This window comes from Colias croceus, chromosome 15 (assembly GCF_905220415.1).
Source record: "Colias croceus chromosome 15, ilColCroc2.1".
In the NCBI taxonomy this organism is placed as follows: Eukaryota; Metazoa; Arthropoda; class Insecta; order Lepidoptera; family Pieridae; genus Colias; species Colias croceus.
The window spans coordinates 1,029,181-1,045,056 of NC_059551.1; the positions used below are offsets into that span (position 1 = coordinate 1,029,181).

The 15,876-nt window shown below is 32.5% G+C and overlaps 3 protein-coding genes across 4 annotated transcripts in view; 2 read left to right on the top strand and 1 right to left on the bottom strand.

Annotated features, from left to right (window-relative positions):
- The window catches only part of LOC123698257 (bone morphogenetic protein receptor type-1B), a 105,780-nt gene extending 96,776 nt beyond the window's left edge, over window positions 1-9,004 (bottom strand). The window contains exon 1 of one of the 2 annotated variants that reach the window (XM_045644836.1): window positions 8,906-9,004. The gene's annotated coding sequence lies outside the window, so the exon portion shown is untranslated. The remainder of the gene's footprint in view (window positions 1-8,905) is intronic. The other variant, XM_045644837.1, reaches the window with a different exon arrangement.
- Window positions 9,005-10,332: 1,328 nt separating this feature from the next.
- Window positions 10,333-12,155, top strand: LOC123698170 (60S ribosomal protein L34-like). The gene is made up of 3 exons (XM_045644767.1): window positions 10,333-10,391; window positions 10,517-10,588; window positions 11,829-12,155. The coding sequence occupies exons 2-3, from the start codon at window positions 10,524-10,526 to the stop codon at window positions 12,121-12,123; spliced, it is 360 nt and encodes a 119-aa protein (XP_045500723.1). The 5' UTR covers window positions 10,333-10,391; window positions 10,517-10,523; the 3' UTR covers window positions 12,124-12,155.
- A 1,418-nt stretch (window positions 12,156-13,573) lies between these two features.
- On the top strand, window positions 13,574-15,841 carry LOC123697930 (serine/threonine-protein kinase RIO3). The gene is made up of 2 exons (XM_045644506.1): window positions 13,574-15,087; window positions 15,260-15,841. Exons 1-2 carry the CDS (start codon window positions 13,753-13,755, stop codon window positions 15,695-15,697), a joined length of 1,773 nt encoding a protein of 590 aa, XP_045500462.1. The 5' UTR covers window positions 13,574-13,752; the 3' UTR covers window positions 15,698-15,841.
- The last annotated feature ends 35 nt before the right edge of the window (window positions 15,842-15,876 follow it).

Below are 15,876 nucleotides of genomic sequence, written 5' to 3' on the forward strand. Positions count from 1 at the left end.
ATTCAGAGAGAATCCGATGCGATTACCGCGCTTTATTGCCTTATAAGCACACCCATAACTTACCGTCACTGTACACCTAATAGGGTATACAGATAATCATAAAATATTGCCATAATTTATCAGGAACTCGCATGCTATTTCTAATGGAGTTCTAACAAAGAGCACTGCAGCAGTAAAAGCGGTGAATATCGATACTTGGGAATATTTCGCGAGGAAAATTATCGGTTGTAATGCGAGTGCGAGTTGCAATTAGGAAGGTAATAGCTCTTCTCACGTACGTACAAATTACAGGCAATATCAGAGGCTCGGGATTCGTGCGCAAAAACTGCTTGCCATTCCCTGCACGCACATATTATAGATTCAATCTAAATAATATATTTACATCTGGCATCTTGTATTTTTGTAAAATAAAACGTAGTTAATGGTATATTCAGATAAGTAGAATTAATAAAATTATTTATTGAAATTCTAACTAGAAGTGCATAAAACACTGACATATCATTATTAGAGCCAGCGCGCACGAGCAACTTTGTCTCCGCAACTATTTTGTCTCTCCCATCAATTGTATGGGGAGTTGCTACGTGCGCGCACTTTCATACTAGCCCATGGGTGGAGAGACAAAATAGTTGCGGAGACAAAGTTGCTCGTGCGCGCTAGGTCTTAAAGTAGTCAAATTTTATCTTCTCTTGGAAGGATAGAACGTAATCATACAAAAATGTCGTAGCAATTACACAGCACAAGCACCGGCAGTTGGAACTTACAAAATTGCTAGCGATAGACAAGATAAAACACTGGTTTGCTATCTGATGCAGGTATATGATATTACATTAAGTACGTGAACACAGCCAGTGAAGGCAACCGTTATCGTCAACAAAAGTCAGTCGTTGCTACAAAAGATGCGACGATCACGCAAGATGCTCAGATAATCCGAAAATTTATACCTCGCCTTGCAGTTGAATAAACTTCTCAAATATCTATAGGTGTTTTTATAGGGGTTCGCTAGTAAATCGTCAGATGTTAAGCTTTTAAGATCTGTTTTGTTAGGGTTCGGAAAGTGATTGGAGCGCATGTGGAAAAATAATATTAAATCTTTATAGGCTTTGATGCGTGTTATTCGACACTCTACTAGGAATAATATTTTTACTACTGATACCTTTCCTAGTGGAATAATAAGTCCAATTAGATTAAGATAATTTTTTTTTAATATTATTAATTTCGAAATTCGACGTTATAAATATTAATTTTATACTGTTCAACGTTATTTTATACTTTAGCAACTTCAGTACCTACATTTGTCTATTTAGGCCATTAAACTTATCTCAATGGAAAGTCACCTCTACGATCAAGACCATGTAGTCCAAATCTGCTTGATCAGTATATCACAAATAAGTAAAACCAATATTCGATTGTTTCATTAGCGATTATACAATCTCAGTTAAATTCTTGTGACAATGGGGCACACCCACATTCCCGAGGCTCTAATCTTGCATGCTTTGTATTTAGATTGAACATTAATATTCATTATTTGAACGGAATTTAGTTAACTGTTGGAAATCATTTCAACGATACACGACTTTCTAGATATCGCCGGTTCCTATAACAGCGATGTTATTTTAACGACATAATGTAATTGGTATTAATGCTGTATTCTTGTTTTCAAAGTTATTCTTTGTTTTGCCGAGCCTAATCTTTATGTACCAAATATAACAATTACAAATTAAATCGTTAGATAAGTTAACTCCTTTACTTGGATTACTATAGGCATTTAAAGTAACGACAGTTTTATCTTATTGCAGTCGAACTGCATTTGAATTGTACAAAGTTCATGGTAGAATATAAAACCAGCATTTTATGATTAGCGTTTGAATTAAATACGTGTACTCAACTTCGCAATTACCGACACCTTGTTATTCGAATGCGTTAATTACATTCAATAGAAACGCAGCAACTTGCATTACGCGGCGTATTTACGGTCGGGAACGGTTTCGGAACATGAGTAACAACATTTGCGTAGAATTCGTAAGGAAATCCGAATGGAATGTGATACCGTGTTTTATGTTTACTCGGCAAACAATGTATTGTTTTACAATAAATACCTCGATTTAGAGGGGTAACGCCCTAGATCGTAAACTGTTAAACTTAAAACAATACGTTCTTAGTATTTTATGTTGGGGTCGTCGACTTGTAAACATACGTGAGCGATTCTTACGAGCACGCTTGTACGCTGTCGTAAGGCTGTGACGTAAGCCAGGATCGATGTGGACACTCCATTTCGGCTATATTTATCTTCAGCCTTCGGAGCAGCACCAAACTCTCGGGGACCGTGACTGTATGCTGTTTGCCTATTTATTTAGCGATGTTTGCGTTTTCTTACACTTTCCTTACATAATATATATAAGATATGATTTGTTTACTTGACTGATGAATCTGAATCGTGTTCTTTAATCAGCTCAGCGCATGATGCTGTTTTTAAAATTTCCGTGCTCATAATTCACACTTGAAAATTGTTTTTAAGTTTGAATAATAATTTGATAATAACGCACTGTATAAGCCTCTTATCGTAATATTGAGCAGAATCTTATACCTAATATAAAAATGAATCGCAAAATGTGTTGGTAAGCGCATAACTCGAGAACGGCTGAACCGATTTCGATAATTCTTTTTTTATTATATTCCTTGAAGTACGAGGATGGTTCTTATATAGAGAAAACGTAAATATGTACCACAGGCGAAGCCGGGGCGGACCGCTAGTTGTATATAAATATAATAAGCACAATTCCAATACGTACAGTAAATCTTATTAGTATCGATTACTCAAATAATTCTATAGGGATTACATGTTTTTTCAAGTTCCAATATATTATGACATGGATTAACTTAAAACCAGAATTTACAACACAGCATTAAACCATAAATAAATTTCAATTATATGAAATATCACAGTCCCATCTTAAGAGCCTTCCAATAGGTTGTAATCGTAAGCCGAGAATCTAAAAATCATGGCCAACAAAACGAATGGACTATTGTTGTCAGGATCAAATTGATGGACGTTAGTTGTACCTATATTCGAGTAAAAAAATATACTTTGAATTTATTGTATTCATAAATGTTATGAGGCAGTTTCTGTAAATGTACCTACAGAAGATCAAAGTCCATTTTTATTAGGATAGATGCATTTGTTTTGATGAATTAAATATTAATAGAATCATAGTTACAATTCGAAAAGTTTTAGGATGGTACTACGTTTCATCTACGCTGTTAATACTATGTGTCTTAAGATAGAATGAAGTAAAATAACAGACGTAGCCAGGGTTAATTCTTAGGTCGAAATAACATTGAATATATAAAAAAATATATCACTGTAACAAAAAGTTATAACATCGAGCGTGATAATCAAATGGTGTTCGGCGCACATTACCGTCAGTTTCAGATTGGTCACGGCAAAAATATGGGGTTATAGCGTCCCCGACAACACCTTTGGTTTTTCATACCGTAGTGGATTAGTTCTCATGCGCCTTCGAGATTGATATTCCCACGAAAATTCGTTTAAAAATATGGTATGGTTATGATTATGGTATTGGTATGGTACGCATAATTCGAAGTCTGTCAAGATGAATGTAAGTATGTTCCTCTTTCACACAAAAACACTTCAGCGTTATGACTGAAATTGACAAAGTAGATTATGGTCTAAAATGTGAAATATACATCTATAAGCTAATTATTTTCTCATTAATTAAAAGACGCAAAAAAGGCCAAGACTGCACTAGCAAGAGCATGAGTACTAACCCCTGCTCGTGTGACAAAATATGTTCATCTCCAAAAGCTTTGTGCATCATAACTTCGTAAGCCCAGCTGACTATTCCCTGTATCACTAGCATAAATCCTACATGCTCCACCTATAACTAGACCCTCTAAGCATCAGAGTGAGCCATCTGTTACCGCCCCCGGCCCCGTGGTACAAGCGTGGGACGGATATCATCCCACGAGTCTAATGAGAGCTTTGCTATTTATTCCTTTAGCGATTACATTATTCCATCTTGATTCACGTTATGCTTTGCTTAATTTGCTGTATCTCATTTCGCTGATCTTAAATATAGCCAAAGTATAGCTAGCTGTATTCCTAGTCTGCATTATCACATCTAGCTAGTATTCCTAATATGCATTGTATCTTTGTGATGAAATATAATTTAAAAATATTTAAAAAGAAACATAAACGAAACATTTTTATTGAAACTAGTTTTAAATAGGTCTGTCTCTATATTTTGGCTTGGTATTTCTTCAAATTGTGTCTCTTATAAAAAAATGATGGTACTGGAAAATTCAAAATTGTAAATAAAATATATTTAGAAATATAGGAATTTGGTCACATGTGGCTACGGAAGCAACAACAATTCTTGATGTCATACATGTTACATGAACATCATTATTTAATAGAAATTCCTCTCCAAAACGGACGAAGGTGTAACAATATTACTAAGAGAATGTTCTGAGGGACGTCGGGTTAAAATGAACAATAGTGGTTTTCAAGGGCGCGCGCATTGTCGCGAGGTGTTGCCGCGTCTCGAAAATAAGAAAAAAGTTAACCCGCGCTCTGATCCTATGCATGAGGGTTGCCGCTGGCCGAGATTTCTCGGCTTAATTTAATTTATAATACATAATTGTTATGTTTATACTTGGTGAACGTTATCACCTGTATTGTATAGAAAAAAAAATACAAATGAATGCGGTAATTTTACAAAAGCTTTATGTAACTTTTTTTGGATAACACTAACACTGTAGTTCTCTAAAATTTTAGAATATGTATTCGTAAGTGAAACAAGCTTAATAGGTATGTTTTTCTTAATACCTATAACCAATCATAGAGCATCTAACACAGCTTGATGAAAATTAAATTGGGCCACAATAAAACACTAACTCATCACTTTATAAATAGCACAACTGAATAATTGTAGCACTCGTTCAAATTTCTATAAATAGCGGTGCGAAAGCGAAAACAATGTTATTCATTAGCCACACAATTAACTTCATTCATGAATGTTACGCGTTCGTAAGAAATATGTCCGGTGCACGATGATTCATTTTACGCGACCGCAGAAATATGGAAATTAGTTTGGCAAATAATCGCTAATGTTTATGAATTTGTTACCGGTTGTTCAATTAACAAATGTAGAATTTTAATCAACCGCAACTACTTTGAAACAGGCACAGTAATATCCAAAAATGCGGTAGTAGTTCTAAATTTTTTGCGTGTTTTTTTGTAACGTTCACGTTATACGTTCAAAGTAACTACTTAAAACTATTACAACAGCACTTCATACATATTTATTATTTATTAATTTCAAGTTTTCAACATCAACATCAAAATAATAAAAAAAAAAAACAAAAATAAATGTTTCCCAACCCTATTCCGCCGCATTGTTATTCCAAAATGACCCATCTCAATGTCGATGAATTCCCCGAAGCTCGAACCAACAACGTAAGCGCCTTTGAGCGCTGTAAAGGCTTATTTCTGACACCTCCAATGAAACATGGCGGCCGACGTTTAACATTTAAAAGAAAAAAAAAAAGCACCCGCCGAATGTCTGATTTGTTACGATATTTTTTATAGGAATCATCTCGAGACCTTATCTCCGTGCCGACCGCAACTTTGTCAATATAAATTATAAATGTTACAGTGATATTAATTAAAATTTAGCTGTTCATTTTTATTATGCAATCTTTTGATAAAATTTGATCGAGAATAGTGGTATGTTATGTTATAAAATGAGACATATTAATTAAAGTGATTTTTCTTTAAATATGCTAGGTATTGATATGGAATATAGATGATTTAATAATTTTTTTCAACAATATGTTTTTTTCAGATGCTGTACAGATGTGCTCTGATGAAGTTTTTAGTATTGGGATTAAATTATTAATTTTACTTGTATGTATGTAATAAAGTAATAAAATTCATTAGGAATTAAAAAAAAATAATCTGAAAATATTAAACAAGACTTATTTGACTATTCTTTATTTCTTTACTGAATAAAATGGTGTGGGGAACAACAAAAAATTTTATAAGTAGGTAATTGTGAAAGTTTTTCAAAGTAACATTATGATATCTAAGTCACTTGGCAATCTCGGAAGTTTATTTACATTAGAATTCACATAAAGTAGTTTATTTATTATACAAACTAAATTCAATTAAGAATAGTAAATATTTCCAAAAATATATAATACAAAATGCCTATTTGTTTGCAAATATGAAATCTATACTAATATTATAAAGCTTAAGAGTTTGTTCGTCTGAATGCACTAATCTCAGGAACTACTGGTCCGATTTGAATAATTATTTCAGTGTTAGATAGCCCATTATCTATACAGGGTGTAATCGTTAAGTGTGCACAAGCGATTATTCCGTAACTATTGCAGATACCAAAAAACTTTAAACTGATATCGAAAGTACTTAACCTAATGAGTAAAATGGCCATAATAAATTTTTAAAAATAAAACGAGAAATATCCAAAAATGTTACATTAAACGCTCCCATACATTTTATTTCCCATACATTTTGTATTCATAGCAGATTTTCGAAGTGATGTCCTCATTGTGCAATACAATGAGGAGCTCTATTTACAGTTTGTAAATGAACTTCCCTTCAAATTTGCGAAGTAATTAAAGCAGAAAACCAAAAAAAGAAAGAAAAAGCTAAAATCTTTCATATTAAATGTACTAGGTTGATCCAAAAGTAATGATAATTGGGTATTTCCTGTGCACATAAAAATATAAAATAAATGTTTTTTGCTTGCTCATGTATTCACGTAATCACAAAAAAATCATATCAACAGGCCACGTTTCCAATTATTTACATTAATTTGAATGTGAACCGTGCGTGCCAGAAAGTTTCCCGACGAAAAGAAGAAACAACGATTCGACATGTAGAGGGTAAATTTCTAAATTTTTCATGATATCAGGATAATTTTTTGTCACGTTTTGTGATCATGGACGTTACCCGAGTTCACCATGTTTATGCTGAAACCAAAAAACAATCAATGTCCTGGATGCGAGCTTCCAAAGTGACGATGAAGAAATTCAAAGTGAAAATCAGTAGGTTAGATTAAAGCGGTAGTTTTTTGGGACGCTGAAGAAATATTTATGGTGGAATATTTTAAAAAGGTAGCCACTTTATTGGGCTCTTACTAAACAGACCAAATTAAAAGATTGCGGTAGGTTAGTAAGGAAAAGAGACATGGCAAACTGCGGACCTGAACGCTGTTTCACCAAGACAACGCACCAGATCACAAAGCGTCAGTTGCGATGGCTGCCATTCAAAAATCGGCATTCCAAATGCTTGAATACCTACCCTATTTTTTAGATCTAGCTCCTATTTACTTTTATCTCTTTCCTCGGCACAAGAAACACTTTCTTAGCAATAAATTATTTTAAGACGACAGCGAAGTGATGGCCGCGTGGAGGGGTTTTTGTGGATGAAGTCAATTTTTTTTTTTTAAGTTTAGGAAAAAAAATATTGAAGTATATTTTCTAGTTAGAAGACTATCTAGAGAACGACATAATTATTATAACTGTAATGACCTTGTTTAATATTGATTATCATTACTTTTGGATCAACCCATGTACATGAGATATTCGTATCTCATACTAAATGTATGGGAGGGTTTCAAGTTAATTTTTTAGATATTTCTCGTTTTATTTTTAAAAATTAATTATGGCCATTTTACTCATTAGGTTAAATACTTTCGATATAAGTTTAAAGTTTTTTGATATCTGTAATAGTTACGGAATAATCGCCTGTGCACACTTAACGATTACACCCTGTATATCATCTCGCTAAGACTAACAGGAGCGGAGCTCTTTGGGTGAAACTGCAGAGCACAGCTAGTTAATTTATAAAGGGTGGTAAGTATTTAAGCGAGTGACTGTAAATTAAAGGTTTAGGTGACAAAAATGAGTTGGGATTACAGAATAACTACAGTGATAAAAAATCATTAGAACAGTGACTACTAAACATTAATTTGAGTTACTTAAAATACAAAATGAGCAGCTTCATAATATTTGAGCGACCTAATAGGTACATGTATTTGTTTGAGGGACAATGCTACATCCTAAATTCGATCGCTCGGTACTCGGCTCGGTGATCGCAGTAAATCAGTAATAGCTTTAGATTGGAGAACTGTAAATGTAATGAGCGGGAAAATTACACAGTATTTTTGTTGTTTTGTATAAATACCGATTTTAAATGAACATATTGTATTGAATACTAATATATTTGAATTTTAATCAGATAATATATAAACACTGTTAAGAAGATATCAAAATCTTTAAGAAATTGTAATAAGAAAAATAAACAAATAAGTACCTAATATTTGTAGAATCTAAACAAATCAACTTTACCTTATTCAAGAGAATTTACCTAAGAATTTATTGTATATTCTAATGCAATTAATTGCCAGTGCTCTATAATGTATTACAGTGGTTTTTCAGTATATTCAAGTCAGTAGGAATCAATCATTGGTATAAGAAACTGATGTTATTACGATATATTCTAGTATTAATTTTATTAATGCGAATCTGCTTGTGTTTATATCCATAGTTTATATGAAGAAAGTAGGTAAGTATGTAGGTATATATTAAGTCGATTTATGTGACCATTTAGTAACGACTAACAGCAAATAACTTTTTCTTATAAATAGTACTGTACCAAAAATATATTTCTCAAGCTATTTGGCCGTAAAACAACATCTACAAAAAGTACTCTGAAAAGAAATAGTGATTTTTTTGTAATGTTGTTATCTCACAAAATTCCTGTCATCTTTCATAAACATATATCTTTGTATTGGTCCGATATATGAGTTTGTTGGGGTACGTATAATGTAATAAGGATTGTAATAAATATTCAACTTACCCATTCTATTAAATATTTCACTGAATACACGATATTTATTACTTTAAACACAAACACTACAAAACATCACATATGAACGGCCATCTTACTAACCTTGCAATATTGTTACCATGTATAAATATATAAGAGAGTTAGTTCTCAATTCACAATTTGTAGATTATTCAATAAGAGTTTATAAATATTATTTATCAAAAAAACAGTATAGGTCTACCAGAATCTGATGGCATATTTATATTTAAGAAATATAAGATTTTCATGTGGCAACTTATTTGACAACTATCAAATTGGTTGTCAAATTGTTTGTCTTTTTTCCAGTTGATGAATAATTTTTAGGATTTTGTCTAAAAAATCTTCGAAAATGTCGAAAACGCCGCTGCGATCACAAGCAAGAGGTGTTGTTTAAAATGTGTATAGAAAAACATTCGATGAAGAAGGGTCAAACACATCACAATTTTCAATTTTGAAGATTTTATTGGTAAATTGGACTTACCCGTTTTGATACTTTAAATTAAAAAATATTTTATGTAGGTAATTATAATATTGTTTGTTGATTAGAATATAATTTTATGAAAACTTATTACAGGAGTTTCCAATACGGCTATTCGTCAAGTCCAAGCTGTCCAAGTCAATTTTATAATGTGTGTATCTGATAATACTTACGAAAATAAACATAGTTAAAAATAGACGGTTGCCTGGAAGAAATGGCTTATGGCCATAAGGCCGCCCACTGTATGCCGATTGTATCTTTTATTTTGTGTCGTCTTCATTTTGTATTTCCTATACAGTGAAGAATAAATAAATAAATAAATAGTTTGATTTTATTTTATTTTATAAAAAATTATAAGCAGTTTTGATCTACATTATCATTATATCGATATTTTCAGATGGCATACTGGTAATGAATATACAAATATAGGTATGTGTAAATAATAATATGTATTACCTGCATAAAAGTAATATGTATAATTGTATATTATACATGTAAGTATGTACCTACATAATATTAAGTGGATATATCATTATTAAGAACAGTATTGTCCACTTATGTAATTTGACTAATGATATTGAGATCAAAATAAAAAATAAGCAGTATCAAAATCGTTCAGTCCATTTTCCCCAGGGTTGCACACTCTAAATTTTGATTTCCCTAATTGCCATCAGATTCTGGTTTACCTATATTTGTGTGCAACAAGAAACACTAAATAAATGAAACTTGATAAAATTTAATAAATTGCTTTAAATTTTATTATATTAAACAATTTTCAGATGTAAATAAATTAAAATTATCATTTAGTACAATAATACTATAAATAAAATTAATTGAAATTATCTTCTTGTAGCATAATTTTTAAATAAAAGTGATTTATTTAAAAATTTTAAATTTTCATAAAATAATTTTAAAATAGGGACAATGAAAACAAACTTATGCGAGTGTTACCATCTAAAAGAAATTGTTTTTCTTTTCTTGTCAACAGCTGTCAAATAGGTACGGTTCAAAGTGGAAAATAAATTAATCGAATGAAATCATTAATAAATCTCGTTAAAAACTATCGGTGAATGGTGAAATAAAAACATCTACGTGTGTTAATTATAATTTATTTCATATTTCAGCTTCAAAATGGTACAGCGTCTAACATTTAGACGGCGATTGTCGTACAATACCAAGTCAAACCAGAGGAGAATGTAAGTTAATCTATTATATTATTCTGTAATAATGAGCAGTCTTACAGTTAAATAAACATAGATTACAAACATATTTCTAACGATATAAATGAAAATGTATTTGATTTGGTAAATATACAAATACATAACCTATAATGTTTACGGCTAACCTATGTGATGGTAAAGGATACTTTACTTCGCTTTTTCCTATGTTTTTCAAATTCATCTTAGTCGTTTAAACTTCACAACACTTGCGGTTTTACTTATTTACCAATTATGAAACTTTCAAATACAGTATTACAAAGATTAAATGTTGCAACTTGCATGCATCAGTAAATACTTCAAGAAGTAAATACGCCTCTGTGGAGTATTTATAATTTATATCAATTAACATTTTTCCACATTTTCTTAAAATAGTGTAAAAACTTCAAGGAAATATAATGAAGTTACAAAATGTGTTCCTACAATAAATTGTTTAAACTCACACTTCCATACATTATAAACATTGCTACCAGCATTGTTTGAAACAGAGTTTAATTAATGAATTGAACTATTGTAAAATCTAAAAACTACTGTATTTTATATAATAAACATTAATTATTTCTGTATCAGAATGCCTTGAGTTTTAAATTTGGTTTTTATTATATGATCATGTCTAATTTTATTCAATATACTAGTTCAAGTGTCAGTAAAATGAATTTGCTGGTGTCTGTCCCTATGTATGATGTTATACTTTGCGACAGATTTTATTGGGGCTATTTAATAATAGAAACTCAAGATGAATATTTAAATGTATATCAGCTGACCCGACAGACATCCTGTCTTAGCATAAATTGCTGAACCAATGAAGTTTATATGGGTGTTATATTTTCGCATAATTTTTAATCTTTGTGCCATTTTTTGAGATTTTCTTTCATAAATTCAACTGACTATAACAAACACATCAAAATAAGAATCATCGGAATCAGTCCAGTCATTCATGTGTGATGCTATGACCAATGGAAATAGGGATTCATTTTTATGAATAGAAAATAAAATGCACTTTTCCATTATGGGTTTCCAATTTCCACAACACAAACTTGTTGTTTTGATAAATTATTAATTATGTGTTCCACATCTTAATTTGTGGAAACTTACTTGACGTTTGAAATAGCCTTTGCAATAATTCCTTTATGCAATTCATTTTTACTATATAGATTAGTATAGGAAATAGTGTAATGTATGTAAATATTTTTTAATATATCCCTTTTTTCAATTACAGAGTACGAACACCTGGTGGCCGTCTAGTCTACCAATATGTCAAGAAGCCCAAGAAGATCCCAAGATGTGGCCAGTGCAAGAGCAAGCTCAGGGGTATCCAACCTGCCAGGCCCGCGGAACGTTCCAGACTGTGCTACCGTAAGAAGACTGTGAAACGCGTATACGGTGGAGTCCTCTGCCACAAGTGCGTTAAGCAACGCATCGTCAGAGCTTTCCTCATTGAAGAACAGAAGATCGTCAAGGTTCTCAAGGCACAGCAAGCGACGGCACGGGCTGGCAAGAAGGCCGCGAAATGAGGATAAGGTGTAAATATAACTAAAAAATCCAACAGTTGTTTTATTGTAATCACCAATCAATAATATACCTAGTTCTATACAGTTTCAGAGACAGTCATTGAATATAACAAAGAAATTGACAAATTTATATCAGGCGAAAATCGGATCAGTTGGATAAGTCTATGTATTGCAAGGATAAAATGTGTCAAACGTGATAGAGTAAGATCCCAGAGCCGTAAGACACAACTAATTTTCTAAAACATATAAGTTTCGGTTCACAGTAATCTCTAGTGTACTTTTTAATACCTGAATGTTTGTGGAAAACAAAACTAAAAAAAAGCTTAGAGCTTTTTTTAAATTAACTCAATTTATTTTAAATTTAAATGTCTGATTTTTTGATATGTTATTAAGATAACTATTACAATGTTATATTTAAACAGTCAGACAAATTGCAATGACCAAACATCTCATCAGAAACACTGTAGGTACTGGTACTGCTAAGCCGAAAAATGTAAACAAACATCAAATACATGGAGGCTATGCAATCAGTTTGAAACTTGTCATGTGTCATTTCAGACTAAAGAATTTCATTTCGCTTCTCAGTAGAGATAATTTCTAGATTTGTTCTGAAGACAGCGTCGATGTATGCCACGAAAATAGGAATTTTTTACTGATAAACGGGAGCTTACAGTATTAAAAATAGTCGTGATAAAGGATTTTACCTTTTACCCATAATGTCAAACAAATATAGCCAGAGCATTTCTTTCGCTTTTAAAATTAAACTTGTCGTTATGTTGTCGTATGTATTTGATTAGCAGAAATTCTTCATAATTAAGTAGTGAAATGTTTCATAAAACTCAGGTTTTTAAGTAATTTAATTTAACTTTGTAAGTTTCTTGAAGCAATCATTGAGATATACATAATATGGAGATGACACCGCCTACATCACTACATGTTCCGCTCAACATACGCTATATGGCGTAACTGCACGCTCATTTTTTATTTGTTTTAAAGTGAAACGCATCAAATAAGCCTTCGTGTGTGTTACGATATTGCACAAATAATACGGAAAAGTGCAAAGGAAAAAATGTTGTGTGGTTTAATGAAACCACGGTAAAAGTGAAACTTTTTTTTACATTGCAGACATTTAACTAAAAATTATCGTATTTGTACGATAATTATCGTGCGTCACGCGACATGCGCTACACAGACCCAAAAGTTTGAGACGATGTAATAAAAGTTTCAGTTTTAACTCTCATCGGTAAGTACCTAACTAGGTAATAATTTTTAAAACTTAGACCACAAAAATGGCGCACAGATTTTGTTCGTGGTGTCTCCTCCATACGTAGTATTATTATCTCAATGGAAGCAAGAAGCAATGGAGAAAGGATTGAAGGCTTGATTAGTATAGGTATTTTATCTATGGTCATTGGACATTGATTAGTCAATTGCACGTCAATTGTATTTTTGACATTTCAAATTTCAACTTTCATCATAGTGTGAAAATTGTGAAATCACTGAGGAAATCACAAAGCAATTTGTTTGGTTGGAACTTAGAATTACTTTAAATAGTTTTATTTTCAATATTATACGCAATTTTAATTTTAACCTGAAGCAATCTAATATCTGTGATAATTAATAATAAGCAATATGTCGAATCCGTGGAAAAGAGTGTCAGCACCTGTTGATGTGCAAAACCTATCAGATATTATGTCTGAAGAATACGCTAAGGGATTACAAGTAAAGGAGGAATTAAAGTTCGCGGAGCATATAACGGATAACAATGTTACATCCGAATCCAATGAACTATCCCCTGAAATTCTTGGACAAATCGAAGAGTCCAATGTAAAGGAATATTGCGACTCAGATGCTATAATTGCAAAAGTTTTGCAATGCCAGTTCGATAAAGAATACGATGATGAGATAAAGCGCGTGGAGAAAAAGAAGAACGGAGAATCCAAGGTGTCTGTATCATATGATAATTATCGGACGGTGCCTGAACATTTAGTTTATGATTCTGACTCCGATGACGACGGTGAAATCACTGAAAGAAAGGACTGGGACAGATTTGAAACTAACGAAAAAGAGTTCGCTAGTTTGCCAAAGAGGGGTTACATTATAAAAGATGGAGAAATGGTTACAAAACACGACGGCGTTATAAACGCTCGAAGAAATGCATGCAGAGTGATGGCATTCCCACCAGAAGTTTGTACTGGCGATGGCGCTGGATTCGACATGAAATTACCCAATCATGCGTTCAACCAACTCAAAGAGCATACTAGATGGAACACTGCCCGTAAACACAAAATGTTAGACAGAAAAGAGAGTCAAGCTACAGCTGAAATGGGTCTCGACGAATCCACCAGACTTATCCTCTTCAAACTGATCAACAATGGTCTACTGGAGGATATCAATGGAGTCATATCAACTGGCAAAGAATCAGTAGTCCTCCATGCCAACAGCGATCCTTCCTATCCAGATATGGTGCTGCCAAAAGAATGCGCTATCAAAGTGTTTAAAACTACACTGAATGAGTTCAAAACTCGTGATAAATACATTGAAGCTGACTATAGATTTAAAGACCGGTTTTCCAAGCAGAATCCTCGTAAAATTGTGCACATGTGGGCTGAGAAGGAAATGCATAATATGATGCGTATACAGAAAGTTGGCTTGAATTGTCCCGAAATGGTTTGTTTGAAGAAGCACATCCTTGTGATGTCTTTTATTGGGAAAGATAACAAGCCTGCTCCTAAGTTGCGAGATGTTATATTGAAGCCAGAACAATGGGAGAGTGTTTACCATGAGATTGTGGATGCAATGAACAAGTTGTATAATGTTGGACATCTGGTGCATGCTGATTTGTCCGAATACAATATTCTGTGGTGGGAGAACAAATGCTGGTTCATAGATGTGTCGCAGTCTGTTCAGCCTGATCATCCTAATGGTTTAGAGTTCCTTTTGAGGGATTGCAAAAACATTATCAATGTAAGTATTTATTGTTTATATTTTGAAATCTAAGAGTCAAGTTGCATTATGCAACATTGTAAACAATTGCATAACAATTTACAATATCATGCCAAGGTGTAAATTTCTTTCAATGTTATTTATTACATCATTAATCAAAGATTTATATAATAATGTGCTAATTTATTTTCAGTTCTTTGAAAAGAAAGGAGTACCAAATATAAAAACAGCTGATGAGCTGTTCAAATTCATTACTGGATTTGAAGAAGTCGATGTCAACTTATTGGAAGGAGTCCATACAACATACAACTCTTTGTCATCTCGTTTTGAAATTGCTCTGGATGATAATCGCAATGTCAGCTATCCGTTTGAGTACTGCTGGCAAAAGACAAATGAAAAGCCCAAGTCTGAAAAGGATTCTGGGAGTGATGACGAGTTTGATGAAATGTGGATACATTCTCAGAAGAATAAAGCTATTGATATAGCTACTAACTTTGCGAACGAACTAAAAATTGGCGATGAAAATATCGTCGTCGATAAGGAGGCAAACTTCGGAAATGTCATAAAGGAGCCTTCTTCGGTTATCGAAGGGATTACTAGTACTAGTAGTCGTATTGATAAAAAGTCTTAATCATAAATTGTTTCTATTTTGAATTGAATTTACATATACATACTCTGTATTAAAAATTATCAAACAGAATTTAGTGAAGCTGTTTAAGAAAAACTGTTGAACAAAAAAAAATAGGAGAAAAACAAATAAAAATGTGCAATGGTTCTTAATATTTTATTTCAACTTAATACATTATATAC